At 44.5% G+C, this 22525-nt stretch overlaps 1 protein-coding gene across 1 annotated transcript in view; it reads left to right on the top strand.

Moving 5' to 3' along the window:
• COLEC12 (collectin subfamily member 12) overlaps positions 1 to 22525 on the top strand; it is a 190837-nt gene that overhangs the window by 14245 nt on the left and 154067 nt on the right. The window contains exon 2 of the mRNA XM_032310194.1: positions 3145 to 3195. Within this exon, the coding sequence (XP_032166085.1) occupies positions 3145 to 3195 (51 nt within the window). The remainder of the gene's footprint in view (positions 1 to 3144; positions 3196 to 22525) is intronic.

The raw sequence follows: 22525 nt of genomic DNA, 5'->3' as shown, positions 1-22525 counted from the left end.
AAACACTGCACACCATGTCAGCCTTATTTGTCATCCTCAAACCATCTGTCTGCCACTGTGGGCCCCATTGTAGTGTTCTGCCCTCTAAAATGTTCCGTAGTTAGGAACACTTGACCTCTCATCTTCTCTCCTGGGGCTTGTGTAGCCTGATGTGGGTTGTCCACACAGCCACAGAGCCATCGGCTCTGGCCTCTTTCTCTTTCTCTGGCTCCGTCACCAGCATGAATGGTTTGTTTGTTGGCTGCACAGCTGGGAAAACGTGGCCGTGGGCCCTGGGGGCCCTAACGAACTGTGGGTAAGTATTACCTGACCGACTTCACCCAGGCTTTAAGGATATGAGAAAAGGATTCTAAGGTCAGCTGTTGAAAACGTGGAGTGAAACAAAATTAAACAAGTTTTTTTCTCTTTCTATTAGCCCTTCTCAGATCTCTAATAGTTCAAAAACCACGATGAATTGCCAAAAAAGGGGTATAGTATGCCGTGTTTCCCAAATTCTCTCTGTCCCTCCAAAGGGAAAACATTAAGAAGACTCACTTAAGATGCTTCTCTGTGAGAACTTACCTGATCATCCAAGTGAGATGTGATCTGTGGTACTCGACGTATACTCCTCAGAGCTCATGATTTTCTAGTTGTAGAGTTGGTTGAGACAAAACTTTGTATTCTTTTAGTAGCTGCTGTAAGAATTCCTGATCCCTTTTGGGATGAGGCTTAAGACAAGAACCAGGAGATCCTTGAGTCTTATTAGGGGTCACCTGGAAGGACTTTGTTTTCTTGAACCCCTGAATGAGTTTGAGTATGTTAATTTGGAGACAGAGCTGAATTGCTTTAATAACAAAAGTATGAGACATTTGAAGTTCCCAGGGAAATTTCAGGAAGGAGACAGGAGTCAGTCAGACTAAATGCTGCATGGGAAAAAGATCAGAGAGGAAAAAGAAAACAAACAAACAAACTAATGGTAGGTCTGCTGGAAAGAAGCTTTGGCCGGGGGAGAATAGAAATGTCTAATGGGAAATTTTAAGCTATTTGCTGTGAGGGGTACAGCATAAATCACTCTTTTGTTTCCACTGTGACATCCTCAGTGATGCCTCCTTGGTTCGCAACATCTGTGTGTGAGTAGATCCTTCTGCAGATGGGACAGGATGGAGGGGAGGCTGGAGCTGGCAGGGGAGGCTGACGTCTGGGTGGTACCATTCCCTGTGCTCCTGTCTTATCCACTCCACTAGGATCCAAGCATGTTGTTTATTGAATGAGTGAATAATAAATGCATGGATTTCTAAGCAGAAGCAGCAGATAAGGGTTTCTCATTAATTGAGACTAGACCAAGCTACTCAGCCATTAATATGATGGGATTACTTAGTAAAGCTGGCCCAGAGGAGCTTAACGTGTATTTGTAGAAATAACCAGTCACTGAGTGACTGAGAAAGGTGCTGTTCTCTGGGTGGTAAGCATGTTCTAACATGTAGAAAGAACTAAAGCATTAATCTTTGACATAAGGAGACTGCTTTAATTATGAAGACCTGGCCTTTTAGATTCCCAGCAAGATCTCTTCCCTGTTCTCCGAGTAAGGAAACAATGATAAAATACAGAGCTATCATACTTCTCCTGTCTCTGCTGGAAGCAGTTGCTCTCTCCCTTGGGTTTTCAGAGCACCTCATTACACAGTAGTGCCCCAAGGCCCACTGCATTGCGTTGTCGATGTCCTACGTCTTGGGTTTTCTCACGACATTTGAAGGTTCAGATAGATCCACGTCCTGCATCCCATTTGGGGTCTGAAAAAGAGGATCACAGAGGCTTTATTTCCCCCCTTGAAAGCCTGTCAGCTTCTTGAGGGAAGGAACCGGGTTTCACTTCTTTTTTTTTTTTTTGCATTTATTTATTTATTTTTATTAAATTTTTTATTTTTTTATAAACATATTTTTATCCCCAGGGGTACAGGTCTATGAATCACCAGGTTTACACACTTCACAGCACTCACCAAAGCACATACCCTCCCCAATGTCCATAATCCCACCCCCTTCTCCCAAACCCCCTCCCCCCAGCAACCCTCAGTTTGTTTTGTGAGATTAAGAGTCACTTCATTTCTGAAGCCCCTCTGCTTGGTGGTCTCTGGTCCAAATAAGTGCTTTTGAACTGAACCACTTGCAGGGGGAGAGCTGAGTGCTGGCGTGTCATGGTGACCGGCTCAGGAGAAGTTGATTTGGGTTCCCTGGAAAGTCCTCACCTTGACACCTCTACTTGTTTTCAGAAGTTGCCTGAGAAATCACCAGACCCACCCTTGGAAGAACTGTAAAATGGGTTTCTTATCATTGTGATAAGGAATCACATTGCCTTTGTCTTGGTGGGGGTTGGGGGGGGTGGTCGATTCCGACCTTTTGGTAGAAAGCTTTGCTGACCTATTACTTTTGTTTCCAGAGGGGCCTTCATTTAGGAATTCCCAGAACAAGGTTGTGTTTTGAAATGTATTTACTGGGAAACCATCTGTAGGTCCCAGTTATCCAATGGCAAGGAAGTGGGGAAAGATTCCGTTGTCACTGCAGAAGCCATGCTGGGCTCCTGAGATGCCACATTTAGACGTGACCCCGGATCCTGGCATCTGAGAGGGAGGTCTTTAGGCTCACTCAGTTCTGTGACGATAATGTAACCCTCTGGACAGCTGGTTATCCAGTCATCGTTCAACAAAGTTTATTTCGCCCCTGCTTTGTGGCAGGCATGGGGGATTTGTTCATGAAACAAAACAAAAAAGGTGTGTGCTCACAGAATGCATGATAACACCACACACACACACACACACAAACATACACACTCAATGATGGTATCAGAGAATAATATTAAAACAGGGTGGTATGACAGGGATGGCCAGGTTGTGGTCCAGAAAGGCATCCCAGAGATGTCACACTTCAGCCAAGACCTGAATTAGAAGGAGTCTCCTCAAAACAGGAGGAAGAGCATTCCAGCCAGAGGGAACAGCCAGTGTGGGGACCCTGTGGTCTTTCTCAGAAAGCGTGGCATGCTCCAGGAGCAGAAGGACAAGCGTGCGGCGAGGGGAAGGTAGAGAGGATGGAGATCGAAGCCGTGGGATCCCTCACCCACCGCATGTTTCTCGGCCTTCCCAGGGTTAACCCTGTGTCTTTTCTTCTCCCACAGACGACTTTGCAGAAGAGGAGGAGGTGCAGTCCTTCGGTTACAAGAGGTTTGGTGAGTTCTAGCAAAGCTCTTTTCCTTCTCCATGCCTGATCTGGGTTGTGGTAACAGGCACGTGGATATGTGTAGTTCTGAGGTCCAGTTTTGGTTGGAAATGGAGTTTCTGTGTAACAGAGGATGATTTCTCGTAACCCTGATTGTAATGGAACAGGAGCTGTGCCCAGGCGCGGAAAGCAACGGGATGCTCTTGGGGTTCTCTGAATACAAACTGGATGGTTTAATATGTGGAACAATGGGCAAGGTAACTCTGTGAAGGGACAGAAGCAAAAATACACAACATTTCTCTGTTTTGATATTTGGAAAACATTTTTGCCCTCTTTTCTCGTCTCATGTCCGTAACTTAGCGGATAAGTGAGAGGAAGATTTTCTCCAGGAAACCAGGCAGACAGAGGTGCCCTGTGGTAGCCTGGAAAGTGGCCCCCAGAGAGATGTATGTCCGGATCTCTGGAATTTGCACGTTACCTTCGCGGGCAAAAGGTGCTTTGCTGATGGGATTAAATTGAAGACCTTGAGATGGAGAGATTGTCCTGGGCTACCTGGTTGGGCTCTGAGCTCCATGGGAGTGTGCTCGTAAGAGGGAGGGAGAGGGATGTTAAATGACTGAGGAGAAGGTGGAGGGCAGGTGGGAGCACATCACTCCAGTGATGGGCTCTGATGGTGGGGAAGGGGCCGCAGGCCTAGGACTACAGGTGGTCAATTAGAAGCCGAAAAAGGCAAAGAAATGGATTTTCTGGTCCGAGCCTCAGGAGGGAGCACAGCCCTGCCAACATCTTGATTTCAGCTGACTGGAGTCGATTTCAGACTTCTGGCCCCTCAAACTGTGAGAGGAGAGCTTTGTGTTGTTTTAGGCCACCACGTGTGTGGAAATCTATTACGGCAGCCGGAGGGAACTGAAACACGGTCCTCCGTCTCTGAGGCTGCTGCACACCGTGCGAGTCTCTCTCCGACCACGCGTCTCGTGCTCTGCACTCTGGGTTTGGGCTGCCAGTGAACACGGCAGGTTCCAGAGACAGCTCGAGGGAACTGGGCTTGTTCCATCCGGCTTGTTCCTGTGCCTTGGCAAGCAGAAAAGAAGAAGGATGGAGGAGAAAAGAATGAGTGAGTGAGTGAGTGTGTGTGTGTGTGTGTGTGTGTGTGTGTGTGTGAGAGAGAGAGAGAGAGAGAGAGAGAATGTAAAAGAGAATGAATCTACTTCCTGTTGTTTAAAACAAAACAAAAAAACAACTCCTGGCTGGACTTTGATTTAAGTTAATAGTCCCCAGCTGCTTGGCTCCCTCATTGCTTTAGCATTCTTCCTTCTGGATATACTTCTGCATCTCTTTCTGTGCAGAAGTAGGGCTTTACAGGGGGAATGCAGTGGCATCAAGCCAACAGCTCCTCCATTCATGTGCTGGCAGAGATGCTCAGCACTTTCTCGCCACTGTCCTTTATCTGCACGTTACCTGTTTCGGGACTGGTGCCCTGTGTTGCCCTGCTAGGGTGGGCTCACTCAACATGATAGCAGGAGCCAAGATGAACCCGGGAATTAAAAAGGGAAAGACAGACAGAACAGACAAAAATGCAAAGGTAGAAATAGGGGCGCCTGGGTGGCTCAGTCCGTTAAGCGTCTGCCTTGGGCTCAAGGTCATGATCCCAGGGTCCTGGGATCAAGTCCTGCATGAGGCTCCTTGCTCAGCGGGGAGCCTGCTTCTCCCCCTGCCCGCTGCTCTCCCTGCTTTGTGCTCTCATGCTCTCTCTCTAGCAAATAAATAAATGTTAAAAAAAAAAAAAGGTGGAAATAAAGAGGGAAATCAAACTTGTCAAAGAAGGCAAAATCAATATTGACATGCCTATTTTGGAAATCAGTAGATTGCAGATATTTATTTGGACATTAGTTGAAATATGAAGAACCATGAGGGAAAGTTTCTTTAAGAAGAGTGACCGGTGGGGGGGGGGCGCCTGGGTGGCTCAGTGTGTTAAAGCCTCTGCCCTCGGCTCTGTCGTGATCCCAGGGTCCTGGGATGGAGCCCCACATCCAGCTTCTGCTCAGCAGGGAGCCTGCTTCTTCCTCTCTCTCTGTCTGCCTCTCTGCCTACTTGTGATGTCTGTCTGTCAAATAAATAAATAAAATCTTCAAAAACAAAAAGTGACCGGATGGCTGGGTGGATCAGGCGGTTGGGCATCTGCCTTCAGCTCCAGTCATGATCTCCAGGTCCTGGGATCAAACCCCATGTTGCGCTCCCAACCTGCTGGGAAGTCTGCCTCTCCCTTCCCCTCTCCCCATGCTTGTGTGCTCTGTCTTTGTCTGTCTCTCAAATGAATTAATAAAATCTTTAAAAAAAAAAAAAAAGAGCGACCTTGAGAGTAATTTTATTTAAAATTTCATGACCCCGTGACTAGCTACATGGGTGGGGATTTGGTGAAAAAAAAACACACAAATAATAGTTGCTGGAAGATTTAATTATTATTAATTTATTTAATTATGTGTGGAAATCATAAACCGATGACTTAGAAGACACATGATAACAACTTACCAGTCCTGGAGACCGTGAGCAGAGAGGCAGGGAGAGGGAGAGAGCAGGTGGTGCGAGTGGATGATGAGGGTGAAATTAATGTGGGGCATCTTGGAAAGGGTTATGAGAGAGGTGTCCCAGCATTGAGAGTTCTTGGGGTGAGTCTTTAGTCAAAGTGATGGATATCCAGCCGAGGGGTAGAGTAGAATTTTGAAGATGGAAGAGCCTTTGAGATTATTTAAAGCAGCCTTTCATTTTATAGATAAGTAAGGTGAGGCCCAGATAGACTCAGTCCTTGCTCAGCTGGACGCTGGGTTTTCTACCCCTCAGGCAAGCTAGTCTTGGGGAAGGGTCCCACAATGGTGCTGAGGTGATTTCTCAACTCCCATATCCTAGAAGGGTCCCTGCAGTTCTAGAACCCTAAAGTGGACTGCGGCCCCACCATGGAGCCTCATCATTTTTGCAAGCTCCAGGACTCTGGTTCTGATTTTATTGAAGGTAAATGAGTTTTCAGTCGTAAGAGGTAGTCAAAGCTGGTCACTGAATGCTGCAGAACCCAGGAAGTCATTCCTCCAGATATGGTTCAACTTTAACCATTACAGGAAGACAGAGTCAAGGTAAGGTGGTGTAGGTGGGAGGAATCCAGAGACCCCACAGCCCTGTAGGACCAGCCCCTACTTACTCTCATGACTTGAAACCCGTCACTTGCACGCTGTAGGCCTCAGATGCTGCATCTGTGCCGTGGGCAGAGTGACCCCTGACGGGATGTAAGTCTACCTCACAGGCCTGTGGTGAGACTGAGAGAGATACCAGGCGGACCAGTGCTTTGAAAGTACGGCGCTATAGAAGCAAAGGTGCTGTTATCCCGCTTCTGATATGAGGGGCTTTTGTCACTCTCTGGACATTTTGCTACAACCACTGCCAAATATCAAAGCGTGTCAGGTCTGAAACCTCATTCCTGAAGAGATGCAAAGGTAGGACTTACTTTTCAATGTGGTAATACCGATTTTTACTTTTGGTGAAGTAGTCTAGGGTAACATACAGGGTTTAGTTATTGTCTAATTTTAGGTATGTCTTGTTTATGATCTGCATAACTGAAATTAGACTACTGGTGAACCAGGGGTTCATTATTCACAGGGCAAAGGGGCTGCTCACTATTCTAGCAAATTGTTACTTGGTGGCTTGTTTCCAAAGGTATTTGTTTTTTTGTTTTGTTTGTTTTTTAAAAAATTTTTCAGTGTTCCAAGATTCATTGTTTATGCACCATATCCAGTGCTCCATGCAATCTGTGCCCTCCTTAATAGCCACCCCCAGGCTCACCCATCCCCCGCACCTCTCCCTTCCAAAACCCACAGTTTGTTGTAAATTGTTATTCAGAAGCATTTGCTACATGAAGTTGGGACTATTTGTGTAATAATACTGTGCTTTTGCAAATTTGGTACAAAATTACAGTAAAGAGCAGAATGGGCGATCTTAACCTGGAATCAGGTGTGGCATGGTATTATTTTAGGACAGTCATTCCCTATTTATTTGGGAAATTATTACTGCATTTCAGTCACAATGATGAATTTTTTCATTATAATAATGACTGTTTCTATAATATATAATAATTATATAATATAATGACTATAGATAAACTGTTGTATATAAGTATATATAAATATATACTGTTTATATATATATATAATATATATAGTAATGTAAAAATGACTGTTTTTCTTCAGTCTGTTTATATGTCATGCTTGTAAGCCCCTTTCCCAGAATTTCAGATATGTGTCTGCGGGGGTGACAGACTTAAATCTGATGGGTTTGCGACTTATTTGCTTCTCTGACAGAAACTTCACTGAGGGGAAACTCTGAAAGGTTAATGAAGGAAGCATCTTCAAGCTTTAATCAGGCTCTCAGGGCCAGCATTTCTCAGTCTCAGTATGCAGAGCTAATTAATTTGGGATGTAACTATAGTTACGATTTGCAGAGTTCATTCTCTGGAACACAAGGCACTGTATATTAATTTGTACCTTATATAGATAGAATACAATATATAGTACAGTGATATTTTTCTACATATTTCTCAGTTACTCTTTTCTTTGCAAGTGTCACATATGGCTCTGGTATCTTTGTTATTATAGTGAGCAGAAAAGGAAGGAGAATTAATTCATATTATAAGGGGTAAATATAAATTTATAAAGTTTAGAATTTATGGTAAGTTGATCCAAGAATGTCTTCTAAAACCTTCTGATTAGTCATATGGTTAACACAAATGCATTCAAGTTTTGTTTTCTTAAATTCTTCTTCATTAAGATGATACAGAGTAGAAGCAACAAAGAATGTCATTTCCTTTCCAAGGGATAAGTGCATCAGAATTCCATAGGAGAAGGGGAGAAGTGTGGGAAGAGGAATGAGCCCCAGAACATGTGTAGAAATGATCATCGCAAATCCAGCTCACATTTGTATATCACATTTATCTTTCCAAAGGACAAACATATTTCTCTTTCGCAACAACTCCATGAGGCCAGCAGGCCAGGTGTTATCTTTCCTGTTTGTTGGCTGCTTTTTATCTTTCCTGGAGGCAGTGGGGGGCAGTGGTTAGGTGTATGGGCACTAGAACTAGGTCTATGGCTTTGGATCTGAGTTCCCAGACTCCCCAACTATGTGACCTCAGGTGCATTATTGTGAAATCTGCTTCCTCATTTGTAAAGTTTGGGTCATAATAGGCCAGCTCCATGAAGCTGTGGAATTAAATGGGATGCTGAGTTCATTAGCACAGTGCCTTGCACACTAGGAACATCCCGTAAGTGTTGACCATTATTCTAATAAGTTCCTTCTTGGGGCTTCTGGTCCTGCTGCTTGAACGTAGAGCCTAGGATTTAGTAGACCCCTGGAACCTTCTGATTTCCAGCAGCCTCATGAATTCTTGTTCTGTCATACCTCTTGCTGTACTGCTAAATACTACGAGAGGCGAGAAGACCTAGCGACAGAAGCTCTGTGCCCCAGCTTCCCGGTGGGTGGTGTGGGTGTCTAATAGTAAGCAGCATGCGGGATGTTTTGGGCCCCTCCCTCTAGAGCCTGCTTTTCCTCCTTTCTGTGCTGGGGCAAAAGAGCACCTAGACCTACTTTGTTTCCTTGGTTGTGTTGGGTTGTCTTGAGTTATTTTTGGAATCTGATCTGGTGTAATAATAGGATGTCCAAAGCTGGAATGGTAGAGGAGCAAGAAATCCATGTCTCCACCTGTGAAAATCATGGGTAGATTCAAGCGTTGCAAGTGACCAACTGGGGAGCAGCTGGAAACGTCCATTGTTTGGATTTGACAAAACTGTGACACTTCCTTGGGGCTCCGTAGCCGGGAGTATTAATAGTGACGAGAGAAAAGGATCTGAAAAATTGCCAACTGTGGAACAGTAGCGAAAAGTTGAAGCATTCTCTTTTTTAAGGAGAACTCAAGTCTTGTGTAAAAAAGTAAGTGGGAAAATTCTGAGAGAACTACTGAAAAATTATTTAGGGGTTACAGTTCCCAAAGGGGTATCGGATGCCTTTTTCTAAGTGTGTTCACCAGTGTGTGCCCTTAAATAGTTCTGTTCACCTGCGACTTCACAGGCCTCGCTATACCCATTGTTTCAAACACGCTGTGCTTTTTCTTTTCCCGTTTTCCGTTGAATGATCATTTCAAATTAGCAAGACTATCTGGACAGTGCTGGACATGTGGAAGCAGCCTCTGAAGTCTGTACAGAGCCCAGCCCTGCTCTAGAACGACCCCTAGCCTCCTTCTTACCTCTGCCATCCTCCAGACCATCCTCTAATGATATCGATGAAAAAACCTTGGCAACTGCCGTTAAACCACCGAGCTATTTCCTGCCAAGAGTTTTAGAGGAGCTTAATGTCTAAAAGTGTGAAAGGCCACACGGACTTCTGTCAGGAAGACCAGTTCTGTCTGAGGTACACGGTGGGTTTCTGCTTTTGGTGCGGAGGAGAGAAAGAGTTCACTGAGAGGATACCAAACTGTCTTTGAGGAGCTGCCCAAGATGAACACTTGGATGCCTCAACTTCTCATTGTTTGGGCTTAGGGACCAGGCTGCCTGTCTCTTCTCTCCCAGGGCTCTTCTAGAAGCTTCATGTTTGGGTTTGAAGAAGGCCCTGCTTTGAAGTCATCTCCCTCCCCTACCTCCCTATCACCAGGACCTTTCAATACTGACACCAGCAGAGCTCACCCCCTTTCCCTGATAGGAATGCCAGGAATTTCCATCATTTCCTAGGGGGAGAGATTAAATAAGCTCAGCATGGGGATGGCCTTTTAGAAGCACCTTTTTCAAGCATCTGTGAATGGAAATGGTTTAGGAATAGGCAAAGAACTGACCCTGGGCAGAGAGACAAGTTAGGGCAGGAAACAGGAGTCTGAGTATCCCTGTGGGATTTCTTGGAAATGTTCAAGCCATTTGCATCACTTACTGGCAGGGTTTTATTTATGTGGCTTTGTAAGTCCTAATGAAGTTGATATTTTTTATTTTAGAAGAACTTGGTGTCAAATGGCTTGTGGAAAAGTAGACAAAAAAGAGCTTCTCAGTCAGAATCACCTTGAAGCTGGGGCCACCTGGGCAACTCAGTTAAGTGTCTGCCTTCAGCTCAGGTCCTTATCGCAGAGTCCTGGGATTGAGCACCACATGAGGCTCTCTGCTCAGTGGGAGTCTGCAGGGAGTCTGCTTCTCCCTCTGCCTGCTGCTCCCCCTGCTTGTGTGTGTATTCTCTCTCTCTCTCTCTCTCAAATAAATAAATAAATAAAATCTTTAAAAAAGAAATAAAAGAATCACTGTGGAGGGGATTTGTAGAACTCCCACAGCCCCCCTACCCTCTGCTTCCAGTCAGGCAGGTAGGGTTCTCGAGACCCAAGAAAGGGAATTTGGTAGCTGTCACTTCCTTTTATTATTTTTTTTTTATTTTTTTTTTTTTAAAGATTTTTTTTTTTAATTTATTTGACAGAGAGAGATCACAAGTAGGCAGAGAGGCAGGCAGAGAGAGAGAGAGAGAGAGAGAGAGGAGGAAGCAGGCTCCCTGCTGAGCAGAGAGCCCGATGCAGGACTCGATCCCAGGACCCTGAGATCATGACCTGAGCCGAAGGCAGCGGCTCAACCCACTGAGCCACCCAGGCGCCCTGTCACTTCCTTTTAAATAACTAAGAAGATTTCCTAATTTTTATCATTAGAGATAATATTCATGACCTCTCTTGCCCGCAGTGTTTTTCCAGGTTTTCACTTCTGCTCTCATCAAGAACTCACTGGTTAGGCCAGGTCCTCCCCACCTAGTGTTTTTTGCTCAGCAGTGTTAAAAAAAAAAAAAAAAAAAAAAAAAAAAAATTTGTTCCACACGGTGGTCCCATGAGATTCTGATCTTTTAAAAACCATTTTCCCATAAGAAACCACTAAGAGTGGTTTCTCGGATATCTACTGCATGCTAGGAAGTTTCCCCCTCAGTTCATTTAGTTTCTCAGAAGTTCTTCGAGGTGGAAATTACCTGCAGTTTACAAGTGAGGAGGGTTCTTGAAGCCAACGGTGGAGTGGTCTGGCCAACATTTGAGGTCATCTGACTCCAGCACCCACTGATCTTTCTACTCCGTCCATGGCTGACACAGAGGCGTCCATTCTCAGGGCATCTCAAGATTTTGGTGGGAAAACAAACGATCATAGGTGTATGTGGCTTCAGTCTGCAGCTGTTTATACATGGGTTTATGTTTCATAACTCACGGTATGTATAGATTGAATGCTTGAGCCTGGTATTTTCCAACCATTTTAAGTCGAATTCCTCCCCACCCTTTCCTGGTTTGTATTCTGTTCTGAATCCTGGTAAGAGTGTGGGGAGGGAGAATAATTTGTTTTCCCTACAATTGAGTTGAAGCTGAATGTGGTTTGTTTTTATTTTTAGAAAAACGAAGGGGAAAAAAAAGATCCACTCAGCCATTTTTCTGTTCAGACAGCATGAAGGCATTAGGCTGTTTCCAGTGCTTGGTTGTTAGGGGTAGGGTGGGAAAGAGTGATTCCTTTTGGTAGCAACTCCTAGTAACTTAAAACAGACGAACTCTGAAACTTTCCTTGAAAGGCTTGAGTTGTTCATTTGGTGGCCTGGGAAAGGGAATGATGTCTGAGAGTCATGGGTTTTGAGGGAAGACACGGCCCTCAGCTCGGTTGTGAACTAGGGTGGCTCTTGTCCTGCCTCACGTTTTCTGCCGGTGCCCCTTGCTCTTCAGGGCACTGGCGGGGCTTTAGCTTCGGACAGTCTGGTTTACGTGCTGGCTTTGCCCCTTACCAGCAAATCTCCAAACTCTCTAAGCCTCACTTTGCTTAGCTATGAAATGGGAATAGCAAGAAAACCTTCCTTGCAGGGCAGAGGAATTCTAAAATTTGTTAAGTAACATAGCAGGTCTGCACTGAACTGTGGTGGCCGTTTAACTGTAGACAGCTCTCACTTGGCTTCGCTTCACTCCCCTCCCCTCCCCTCCTCTCCCCTCCTCTCCCCTCCCCTCCCCTCCCCTCCTCTTCCTCTTCTCCCCTCCCCTCCCCTCCTCTTCCTCCTCTCCCCTCCTCTCCCCTCCCCTCCTCTTCCTCTTCTCCCCTCCCCTCCTCTCCCCTCCCCTTCTTTCCTCTCCCCTCCTCTCCCCTCCCCTCCTCTCCCCTCCTCTCCCTTCCCTTCTCTTCCCTTCCCTTCTTTTTCCTTCTCTTCCTGCCCATGCCCCTCCCCCTTCCCTTCCCCAGGAACCAGCATCCCATTGCCTCAGCTCTCCTTTCCTGAGGCCTGATAGGCTTGGCGCTCTCTGATCCCACCTTCTGTCCTCCCTCCCTCCAAACCTCACTGCCCTCACTCCGACTTACCAGTGCCATAACTTTATTTAGGGAATATCAAAGGAATCAATTTTCTTGCAGGTCTTTTTAAAAATAATGAAAGACTTGGCAGCCACCAAGCAAAGAATGTGTTTTAAGGAAAGTAACACACACTGCGAAGGGGGGGCGTGGCTGAGAGCAATTTTCATGGAGGGGGTGCCCTAGCATCCTCATGGCTGGGAGAATGTCCTCTGGGTTTTATTTCCAGCTTTGTCACTTAGTGGAGAGATAGCATTGGGGGGGGGGGTGTTGACCTCTCAGTGCCTCATCGTCCTCATCAAAAGTTAGGGGTGGTTAAAAAAAGATAGGGGTAGTTCAAGTATCTATCTGTAGGGGAGTTGTGAGAACTGAATGAGTTAGTGAGGCAGATCACTGCCTCACACTTACAGAGAACCACATAAGAGTTTGTATTATAGAAAGTGACAGGAACGGTCACAAGGCGGCTGCAGCATTTCCAGTGGGTGAAGGAGTCTTTGTTCCAAATGCCTTTTCGGAAGCAAGGAAACTATGACAGGCCTTTGGTAGACTCTCTGTCACAAGTCATTGGCCAACGTTGAGTCACAGTCTTTTCCTAAATCCGTTATGGACAAAGGAATGGGCTGGCTCTGGTTGACTTACCTAATCATTTGGAGTAGAATGAACAGTGAGGAAGTAAGTACTCTGATCACTATTGTTATGTGTAACTTAATATCTGTAATATCTAATATCACATAATAAATATACTATATGGTTACATCTATAATTTAATGTTAATTTAGACAATGGTTATTATTAAATAATAATGTGATTTCATTATAATCTGCTCCATTATTACTTATACTCTGTTCCACTTACAAAATTATCATGTCGTATATAACACAGGAAAAAATTCAGTTTACTCACAAAGTAATTACAAGTTTACTTTTTTTTTTTGGTAGAAATTAAACACTTTTTTAAAAAATTTCTTTTCAACGTAACAGTACAAGTTTACTTTTTTTTTTTTTTTTAAAGATTTTTATTTATTTATTTGATAGACAGAAATCACAAGTAGGCAGAGAGGCAGTCAGAGAGAGAGGGGGAAGCAGGCTCCCCGCTGAGCAGAGAGCCCGATGTGGGGCTCGATCCCAGGACCCTGAGATCATGACCTGAGCCGAAGGCAGAGGCCTAAACCACTGAGCCACCCAGGCGCCCAGTACAAGTTTACTTTTAAGTGAATTATAATTTTGTAATAAATGGAGCTACAAGGTGCTGAACTCTGAAGACTACAACTCTCATGTTTTCAGTGAATACAACTCTTGCCACAGGAAACATTGTGAAATTGGTGTCCTGTTCTGAGTCATAACTATAAACACTTTGTGCTTCTTCCGATGTTTTTCATTTTCATCCTTTTTATAAGTTTTTGAAAGTTGACATTTGGCTCTGATTGAAACAAGCTTCTCTTTTCATATTCTAGGATAGGTTTTTTCTTTTCTTTTTTTTTTTGGTATAAATATTTCCATACACAGATCAGTTTCTTTCTGATGAAGATAAAGGACTAGAGACTTGTCAGGGAAAACAGGAGTATGGAACTAGAAGTCGGCAAAAGTTCTGGCAGAAATTTAGACTCCAGTTTTACTCCAAATGCCTAAAGATGCCTCTGTTCTCTGATATTTGAAATAACCTTTCTGTCACATTCTTTTTGTTCTGTGAAGCAGGAAAAGGCATACGTAAAATTATTGTGGACATTTTAGATTGAGTCTTGAACCTGAGCTCAGGCATTCAAAGTAGTGTAAGTGAAGTACAAGCATACTCTTCCCCTTGGGACTTTCCTTCATTTTGTACTTGTAAGAGGATATCCTCCTGATCGCTATTTGGTCCTTTACTGGGACCATTTGAGGAGTACCATAAAGATGTAGTGATGGCTCTACCTCACCTTTTACACAGAAGGCTTACCGTTGAATTGTTTTTGAAACCGTTGAGGGGAGTTGGGAATCCGTCTCATTCTGAGGAACATTCACTGACTGCCCTCCATGTGCTGTGAATTGTGGTACAAAGATGAATAAAACAAGGTCCTTTTCCTGACTATTAATCATCATCAATGTTTATAATTCATTTTTTTTTTCAGTTTCTCAGAACATAAGAAGTATCATAATCCTCATGAAAACAAAAACTGCTTTTAGAAATCTCCATACTGGTAATGGCCTCATTCATAAATCTCCTCAAAGGGTCCCCCCAAAGACTCATAAGGTAAAGATAGACTGGAGAGGTGCCATTTTGTGATGGAAATGATATGAACTGGGTGTCAGAGATCCGTGCATAAATCCTGCAAGTGGGAGTGAAAAAAGAGTAAAACAGTTGGGAAACAGGGTTCAGGGGGAGGAGGGGGGTTGTCCCTTGGCCCAGAGAAAAGGTGACTGAAGCATTAATGAGAGTTCGGGGAAGAGATTCAGGCAAGGAAGAGGGGCCTCACACAGTACTCTTTTCTTACAAAATATATGCACTTTATGAGATTTGCTGAGAAATTAAAGTAAGCAGTGTTCATGGGAAAATGTCATTCTAAGTCAATGCAGTATGAAAATGATGTGACATTTATTAACTATCCATAACGTGCTGAGCATCGTGCACAATAAAGAGGGGAGACATAGGCTTTGCCTTCGGGAATTTCAAATTTAATGAGAAGCAGAGTTTTCCAGCATTGGCACATTTGCATAAAAGAGAAATATCAGCCAAGACTACAAATTGTTTCCCCACCCACCAGCAGAATTTCAAAAGGCACAATAGAGGGCACCACATGCCAGATGGAATGTGAGCCGCCTCTTCTTTCTCCCTCCAGTGTTGTTGTTAGTTCGGTATTGGCAAAACTTCAGAGGTTTCCGGAGAAGGTTGGGAACTCTCCTTGATGCGCATCCCTGTCCGTCCGTGCAAGTGAAGAAGGCATATGCAGAGTCCCCTTCCTTTGCCCCACAGGAAAGGTTCAGGATGAGGTGTACGAATCCATTTGATAGAAGCCCGTGAAAGAAGGTTGGAAGGTAATTTCTGTCTCCGTATGGTGTACGCACCATTGATAACAGCTGTTTCCAAACTGCTGCCATGTGAATCCAGTCTGCTTATTGACAGCAGCTATGTTCATTTAAAATGCAATTCTGAAAGTGTGGAACTAAATAATTTGGTTTGGAAGCCTTCACTCTTGGTTGCACTTTTGCACATTTTGGTAGACCAAAAGGTACCTCCTATAAACAGTGAAGACTGTCCAGTAAGGATTTCGGGGAGCCCGAGTGACCTTAAACTCATAAATTGACACCACTAAGCCTTCATTTGCTTTTCTATGCAAGAGGGATGACAATACTACCTATGCTACAGTGGCATTCTGAGGGTTATTTCGTGTAAGTGAGATATTTGGCAAAATACCTTAGAAGGTATTCTGCAAATGCTCCCTACTAATCAAAGGAGAAAGACAAAGAAAATTAGATTTTTTGGAAAATTACTGAGTCCAGTAGTTCTTTTTTTTTTTTTTTTTTAAAGATTATTTATTTATTTATTTATTTGACAGATCACAAGTAGGCAGAGAGGCAGGCAGAGAAAGGAAGGGAAGCAGGCTCCCCGCTGAGCAGAGAGCCCCATGCGGGGCTCGATCCCAGGACCCTGAGATCATGACCTGAGCCGAAAGCAGAGGCCTTAACCCACTGAGCCACCCAGGTGCCCCAAGTCCAGTAGTTCTTTTGCGCCGTCTCTCCCATCCTCCCTCTCCCTCTTCCTCTCTGTCTACATGTGCACACCCCCCTACCTGTGTGTATGTGTGTGTGTGTGCATGCATGACTGGGTATTTGAAAAGATCTGAATTAGAAGAATGTGGTCTTCACCATTTCAGAATTTGTAGTCTTTTTTTCATCCATATTAACTAACTATGTGAATTTTGCAAAAGGATGTAAATGCTCTGGGTCTCAAAGAAGCTCTTCTGCAAAATTAAGAGGGTAGAGTAGGTGATTCTGAAGACTCTTCAGGCCATGCAGTGGATTAGTAGCTATAGTGTCATCCAAAGTTCTGTTCTGCCCTTACATGTGATTTTAAATACATGATATTATTTTTTACTTTTTCTTTCACTTAACTTCAATTCAGAATAAATATTTTTGTGCCCTCACTTTAGTTATATTTTCCCAGTTCTCTGACACAAAAGTTAGTTGGCAAAAACTGGCAGATGGAAAACTTTCTTCTCATTAGTTTTGTTTGAAATATTAGTGATCTCATGATTATTGATTTTCCATTTGGTTATATGTTCCTTTCATGTAACTTTAGAGATTTTGAAACATTTTCTAGGCTTACATGTTTTGAAACCCACTTTATTCTAGATTTCTACACTCAGTCATGGAATAGTCTCGTCCCTCCCAGGTTCATAAAATCCATGGATAATTATTCAAATACACATGTCTGCAAATTTAACAAGAAGCATAACATTTCCATTAATAATCCCAAGAAAACTTGCAGTTTCTCCCAATTCAGTGATCTGTTTATATTTATCATATTATGAAATTTTTCTTCTCATGTTAATGAAAGACACATTGCATGAAAACATAAATCCACGAGTTATCAACAAAGGAAAAAAATCATTTTAGCCATGCTCCTCATTGAGAAGATGGCCCAGTGGGAGCTGTGACCTTGTACCTTCTCAGGTTAATGACCAAGTATTAGAATCCACCAAAAAAAAAAAAAAAAAAAAAAACCAAAAAACCAAAAAACAAACAAACAAACAAACAAAAAACTGGGTGGTCTTCTGTGCTTTGCCAGCTTTTGTTCCTTCATCTGAGATTGTGGTTCTGTGAAGTGGGACTGCTTATATTTTAAAAGCTTGTGAGCTAGTCCTTTTCCCAGCTGGGACATTATTAAATTGATTCCTTCCCTCTCTGCCTCTTTGTATATAGTTAATCTCACTTTCAAAATTTGCAATAAGTCAGCATTTAGAACGAAGGGAAGAAGAAAACAAAAAAAGAGTATTAACCTTTATTTCCATTTTAATTACAATTACCTAGAAAGGGTGGATCCTGATAAACTGAAAGTCTCTGTCGTCATTTTTTTTCCCATTTGCTGAGCCCACAGTTGGAGAGAGCTGAAGAATTTGAAGTTCTGGGGAGCTAAAGGAAGGATGAGAAGGGGGAAGACATGGGCTTGGGGAGAAAGGCAGGTGGCAGAGTGTGCTGCGGGCTTTGGAATTGGGGGTATGTGGTGATCTTATTTAGTCCTCAAGGGCAGGGATAATAGGCAGAAGGGAGTGAGCAAACCCTTGATTCCTTGTAATATCTTTTAAAAAAATTTTTTAAGCCATAGTGTAAGTTCAGTGAGGACAGAAATTGTGCCTGTTTTGCTCGTTACTGTACCTAGGACAGTTCCTCAGCTCAACAAATATTTGAGAAAGGAAGAGCAAGGTATTTTGTATACTTAGGACATGACTTGTACTCTGGGTGTTGTCTTAAATCTTCCCAAAGCTCACAATCTGGTGGACCTCTCCCCGAAGGCACCTCTGTATGGACAAAGAATATTTTCTAAAATTGACTTCAGGGAAGGCAGAGGCCCAGACCCCACGTCCAACAGTCAGTTACAGCACAGACTCAGATCCAGGAAAAGTAAAAGACAACAGGGGCTAAGTCTGAGAAGGGAGAAGATGAATTTGAGCTGACATTGGGGAGGAAGAGGTCAGAGAGGGTCGGTGTCAGAGGGGGAAGACTGAGCGAAACCCTGATCATCTGAACATCTCTAACCACGGAGGGACCAGATGTCTGCTGCTTCTTCAGAAAGACCCAGGGAGGGTCCTTTGACTTCCTCTGAATTTACTTTATTTCTATTAAACTTAATGAAGAATGCAGAGCTCTGAGATACAAGTTCACCAGGAAGTGTTTCAGAAAGGATGGAGGCTTCTGATCGTCCCCTGCACTTTTGGGTAGACTGTTTAATCTGACTGCTTTCTTCCTCAAATCTCACTGAAATCCTGAAAGCTGTTGCTTGTAAGAGACTCATCTTTCAGAGATAGGAAAGGCTCGAAGAGCTTTGGATTGAAGGCACCTAGGATTGGGAAAGAAGGGTGTCAGGATGTCGGGCAGGAACTCAGGAGAGTGTAAAACACAAACTTTCCATAATTAACAGTTTTCCTGAAGTCTATTCCTATCTCCCCTTTGTTTCTAGAAAGCAGGTGAGAAGGGGCCATCTATCTCTAGAGGGGCTTGAGGGAGACTGTCATCTGAGGAGAAGCTGCCTTTAGATGGAGCTTCCTAGGGTAACAGTGGTCTCTAGAGCCCTTCCCTGGTGAGTGGCTTCCCTGGGCCCTGGGGCTGTTGTGCCCCCTACCCCGCCCCTGCATGCTGGGAAGAAAGTCTCAACCAAGTTCTGGGAAGAGAGGTAACTTTGACTAGGAATAGGAAGTTTGCATGAGTCTTGGGCCCTCTGTGAGAGCTCATGGAATAAAATCCTAGAATATCTGTTATGAAACTATTATCTTCTAACCCTGTGCTGGAGTCTGGGGCTGTATTGCTAAGACACGGCATCATTATTTATGGTCCTCCTGGTCTAACAGGGAGGAAAAAAAATCAACATAGTCATACTGCAGTTTGAAAGGTATTTGCAAGGAAATAGAGGACAGATAGAGGACCCACATTCTGAAGTTACTAATTCTGCAGAGGGTGGGGGAAGAAGTGTGATCAGAGAAAGGAACAGAGAAGGATGATTTGTTTGAGTGGAAGGGCATTAACATGAGGACATCCCCTGGCCGTCAGTAGGAGAGCCTCAAGGCTGAGACAGAATGAGGATGTTGCCAGAGAATCAAGGAGCATTACATTCCTGTCTTTGTTGGGGAGATGGACTAGGGCCGGTGCCCCGCAGGGAAACATACATACACCCACAAGCAGAGGTGCAGCTCCACCTCTGGAATCCAGTATCCAGGGATAATCGTTAGACGTTGCATTGCTTAGACTCCCAACAGGTGCTGGATGCCTGGGAGGATTCAGAGTAAGAAGGCTTGGTCCCTGCGGTCAGGAAGTTACAAGCGAGTTAAGAATGCCCACGTTACTCACAGGTAATAGTAGCAAACAATACAAGAGCGTGTATAGGTACCTTTCTATGGTGAAGGTGAGTCCAGAGGAAATTGGGAAAGAGAGAGGAAAGCCATTGCAGCCATCCTGGGCTCTGGGTTCGGAGAAGTAGGAGTTAGCTCAGATGCATGTGGGGCTGGGAGAAAAGGCATGCAGAGAGGGGAGCAGTCTTCCTACTCAGAGCTGGGGTTGCCATTAGGGTGTGGTGTGGGTGTGTATGGAGCCTGGTGAGGGAGCTGAAAATTAGGCAGAAGAATTTAGACTTGACTCAGTTAAAATAACCCATCTTTGGGGCACCTGGGTGGCTCAGTGGGTTAAGCCTCTGCCTTCGGCTCAGGTCATGATCTCAGGGTCCTGGGATCGAGTCCCACATTGGGGCTCTGCTCAGCAGGGAGCCTGCTTCCCCCCGATCTCTCTGCCTGCTGCTCTGCCTACTTGTGATCTTTCTGTCAAATAAATAAAATCTTTAAAAAAAAAAAAAATCTCTGAGGGGCGCCCAGGTGGCATAGTCAGTGAAGCATCCGACTGTTGATTTCAACTCAGGTCATGGTTTCAGGGTCCTGGATTGAGCCCCATGTCAGGCTCCACGCTCAGCACAGAGCTGGCTTGAGATTCTTTGTCCCTGTCATCCTCCTGATTATGCCTGCTTGCTCGCTCTCTCTCTCTCTGAAATACATAAATCTTAAAAAAAAAAAAAAAACAAAGCCGTTTCTGTAAGTGTTTTAACAGAGCCATCCGTGTAGCAAAAAGGTTCTTGAGGAGTATTGGGAGTGACTTATGGAATGTCAGCCCGCAGTGTCAAACCGACAGAAGGAAGAGGCAGTGAAGGATCAGAGCTGTAAGCCGTCACCAGGGGACAGGCTGATACTGTACGAGTGATGATGGGAATGACGGGAGAGAGCCGCTGTCGTCTGTGACTCCAAGATGTCTGCTGACTCTTACTGCGGTCCCCGATAATATCAGGCTCAGATAACATCAGGTTCAGAGTACAGCTAGGGAAGTGGCCACACAACCCGGCCCCCGCCCCGTAGAGCAGAAGAATCCTGCCACTTGGTTGCTTAGGACCCAGGCGGCCACCTGTCATTGCATTGAGACAAATGGGCAACTAATTATTTTTCTTTGTGTGTGGTTTACAACGTTCTCGATTCAAATGGATCTTTTGGTTTGGTGGGTTATTGCCAGATGTCTTAATTAAATGCAACCATGAATAGTCAGGTGCAAATAAGAAGCACTTTTTACTAAGCTGCTATGACTTCAGGGGTGTGCCGGTGAGGTCTTGGAAACTTGGTTTGGAGGGACGACCAAACAGCAACAAACCAAGCCTAAAACAAAACAAGGTAAGAGAAGTGTGACATGAGCAGTCTGCGAGGGTGATACTCGGCCGCAGGTAAGCAAATGGCTTGACGCTGAAGGCTGGCTCTGAGTTTGGAAGCTCATTCGGGAAACCCAGCCTGAGGAGTAGGGGGTGGTGAGTTCCGGCTGAGCTGCCCAAGAAGACAGCGGGGTTGCAGCTCCTGCCTGTGCTTCTGCAGAACCTGCCACTGGACCCTCAGACCCCACTCCCCTCGTCCTGTGGAAAGAGTGGGCTCTTTGAAGTCTTCATTCTGAGATACTGCATTTTGCTTCTCTTACTACTCTGGCGAGGGAGAAAGTAACCTGAGCTGCTCTTCTTTGCCGCCTTTGCATAAAAGAAACATCCTTAAGTGTTTCAACCATGGTTTGTACTGGTAGGATACCTCTGTATCCCTGTACGTCTGGTCCCATGCACAGTGTTACATGAGCGCTGGAGAAAATGCGTGTGGTGTCCCGGCGCCTCAGACATCAAGTGGCAGTCTTCTTGCGTTTCGTTTGTTTTAGTAACAGTGTTATTGAGATACAATTCACATATCCCACAACTCACCAATTTAAAGTATACAGTTGGCTAGCTTTGAGTGTATTCAGCTGCGCAGTGATCACCACAATCGATATTAGGATATCTTCATCACCCCAGAAAGAAACCTTGTACCTATTAGCGATCACTCCCCACTTCCCTCCAACTCCCTCCATCCCATCGAAGCCCTTGGCTGACTTCTGACTCTGTGGATTTTCCTGTCCTGGAGGTTTCATAGAAACGGAATTGTACAATATGCGGTCCTCTCTCTGGCTTATTTCACTAAGTACCGTGTCTTCAGGTTCCATCTGTGTCGTAGTGCGTGTGAGGACGTCTTTCCTGTTTCTTGCCGAATAATACTCCGGTGTGTGGGTCTGCTCCATTTATTCATTCATCCTTTGATGGGCATTTGGCTTGTTTCTGCTTCTTGGCTCTACGAAGAGTGCTGTGATCCTGGATGTGCAGGGTTTTGGTGTGGACGTATGTTTTCAGTGCTCTCCGGTATGTGCCTAGGAACACAGCGGCTGAGTCATGTTTATGCAGTTCTGTGTTTAACCTTCTGAGGACCTGCAGGCTGTATTTCCAAGTGGCTGTGCCACTCCTTCACTACTGAGTACCCTTATTTCCTTTACCGCAAACGGGAAGGAGAAAAACATCTTGAGTTAATTTGCTATATAGCGCCTTGGTGATTTGTAGTAACTAAAGAGGATAGAACTGAAATGACCCGAGAATGGTTTTAGGTATGGTGTTTTGTTTACATCTCAGTATCTGTACATTACAGTACACTTTAGTTCCCCACCACGTGGAGAAGACGACCTGGTTAACATGCCTGTTCTCCTTTCCCTAAGTCAGTAAAGTGCAGGACGGTGCTGTTCTATGGGAGCTTGCCAGGGTGGTAGCCAGGAGCTGGGGGTGGCTCTTGGGCCCTCAAAAATGTGGCTAGTTTACATTGACAAGTGCTGTGAGTCTAAAACCCACCCAGATTTGGAAACTGAATGTGAACAAAAGAATGTAAAATATAATTTTTATATAAATTACATGTTGAAATTACATGGGATCTGTTGGGTT

This window comes from Mustela erminea, chromosome 13 (genome assembly GCF_009829155.1).
Source record: "Mustela erminea isolate mMusErm1 chromosome 13, mMusErm1.Pri, whole genome shotgun sequence".
Classification (NCBI taxonomy): domain Eukaryota; kingdom Metazoa; phylum Chordata; class Mammalia; order Carnivora; family Mustelidae; genus Mustela; species Mustela erminea.
The sequence above is the reverse complement of the archived record's forward strand: the minus strand, read 5'-3'. Positions and strand labels throughout refer to the sequence as shown.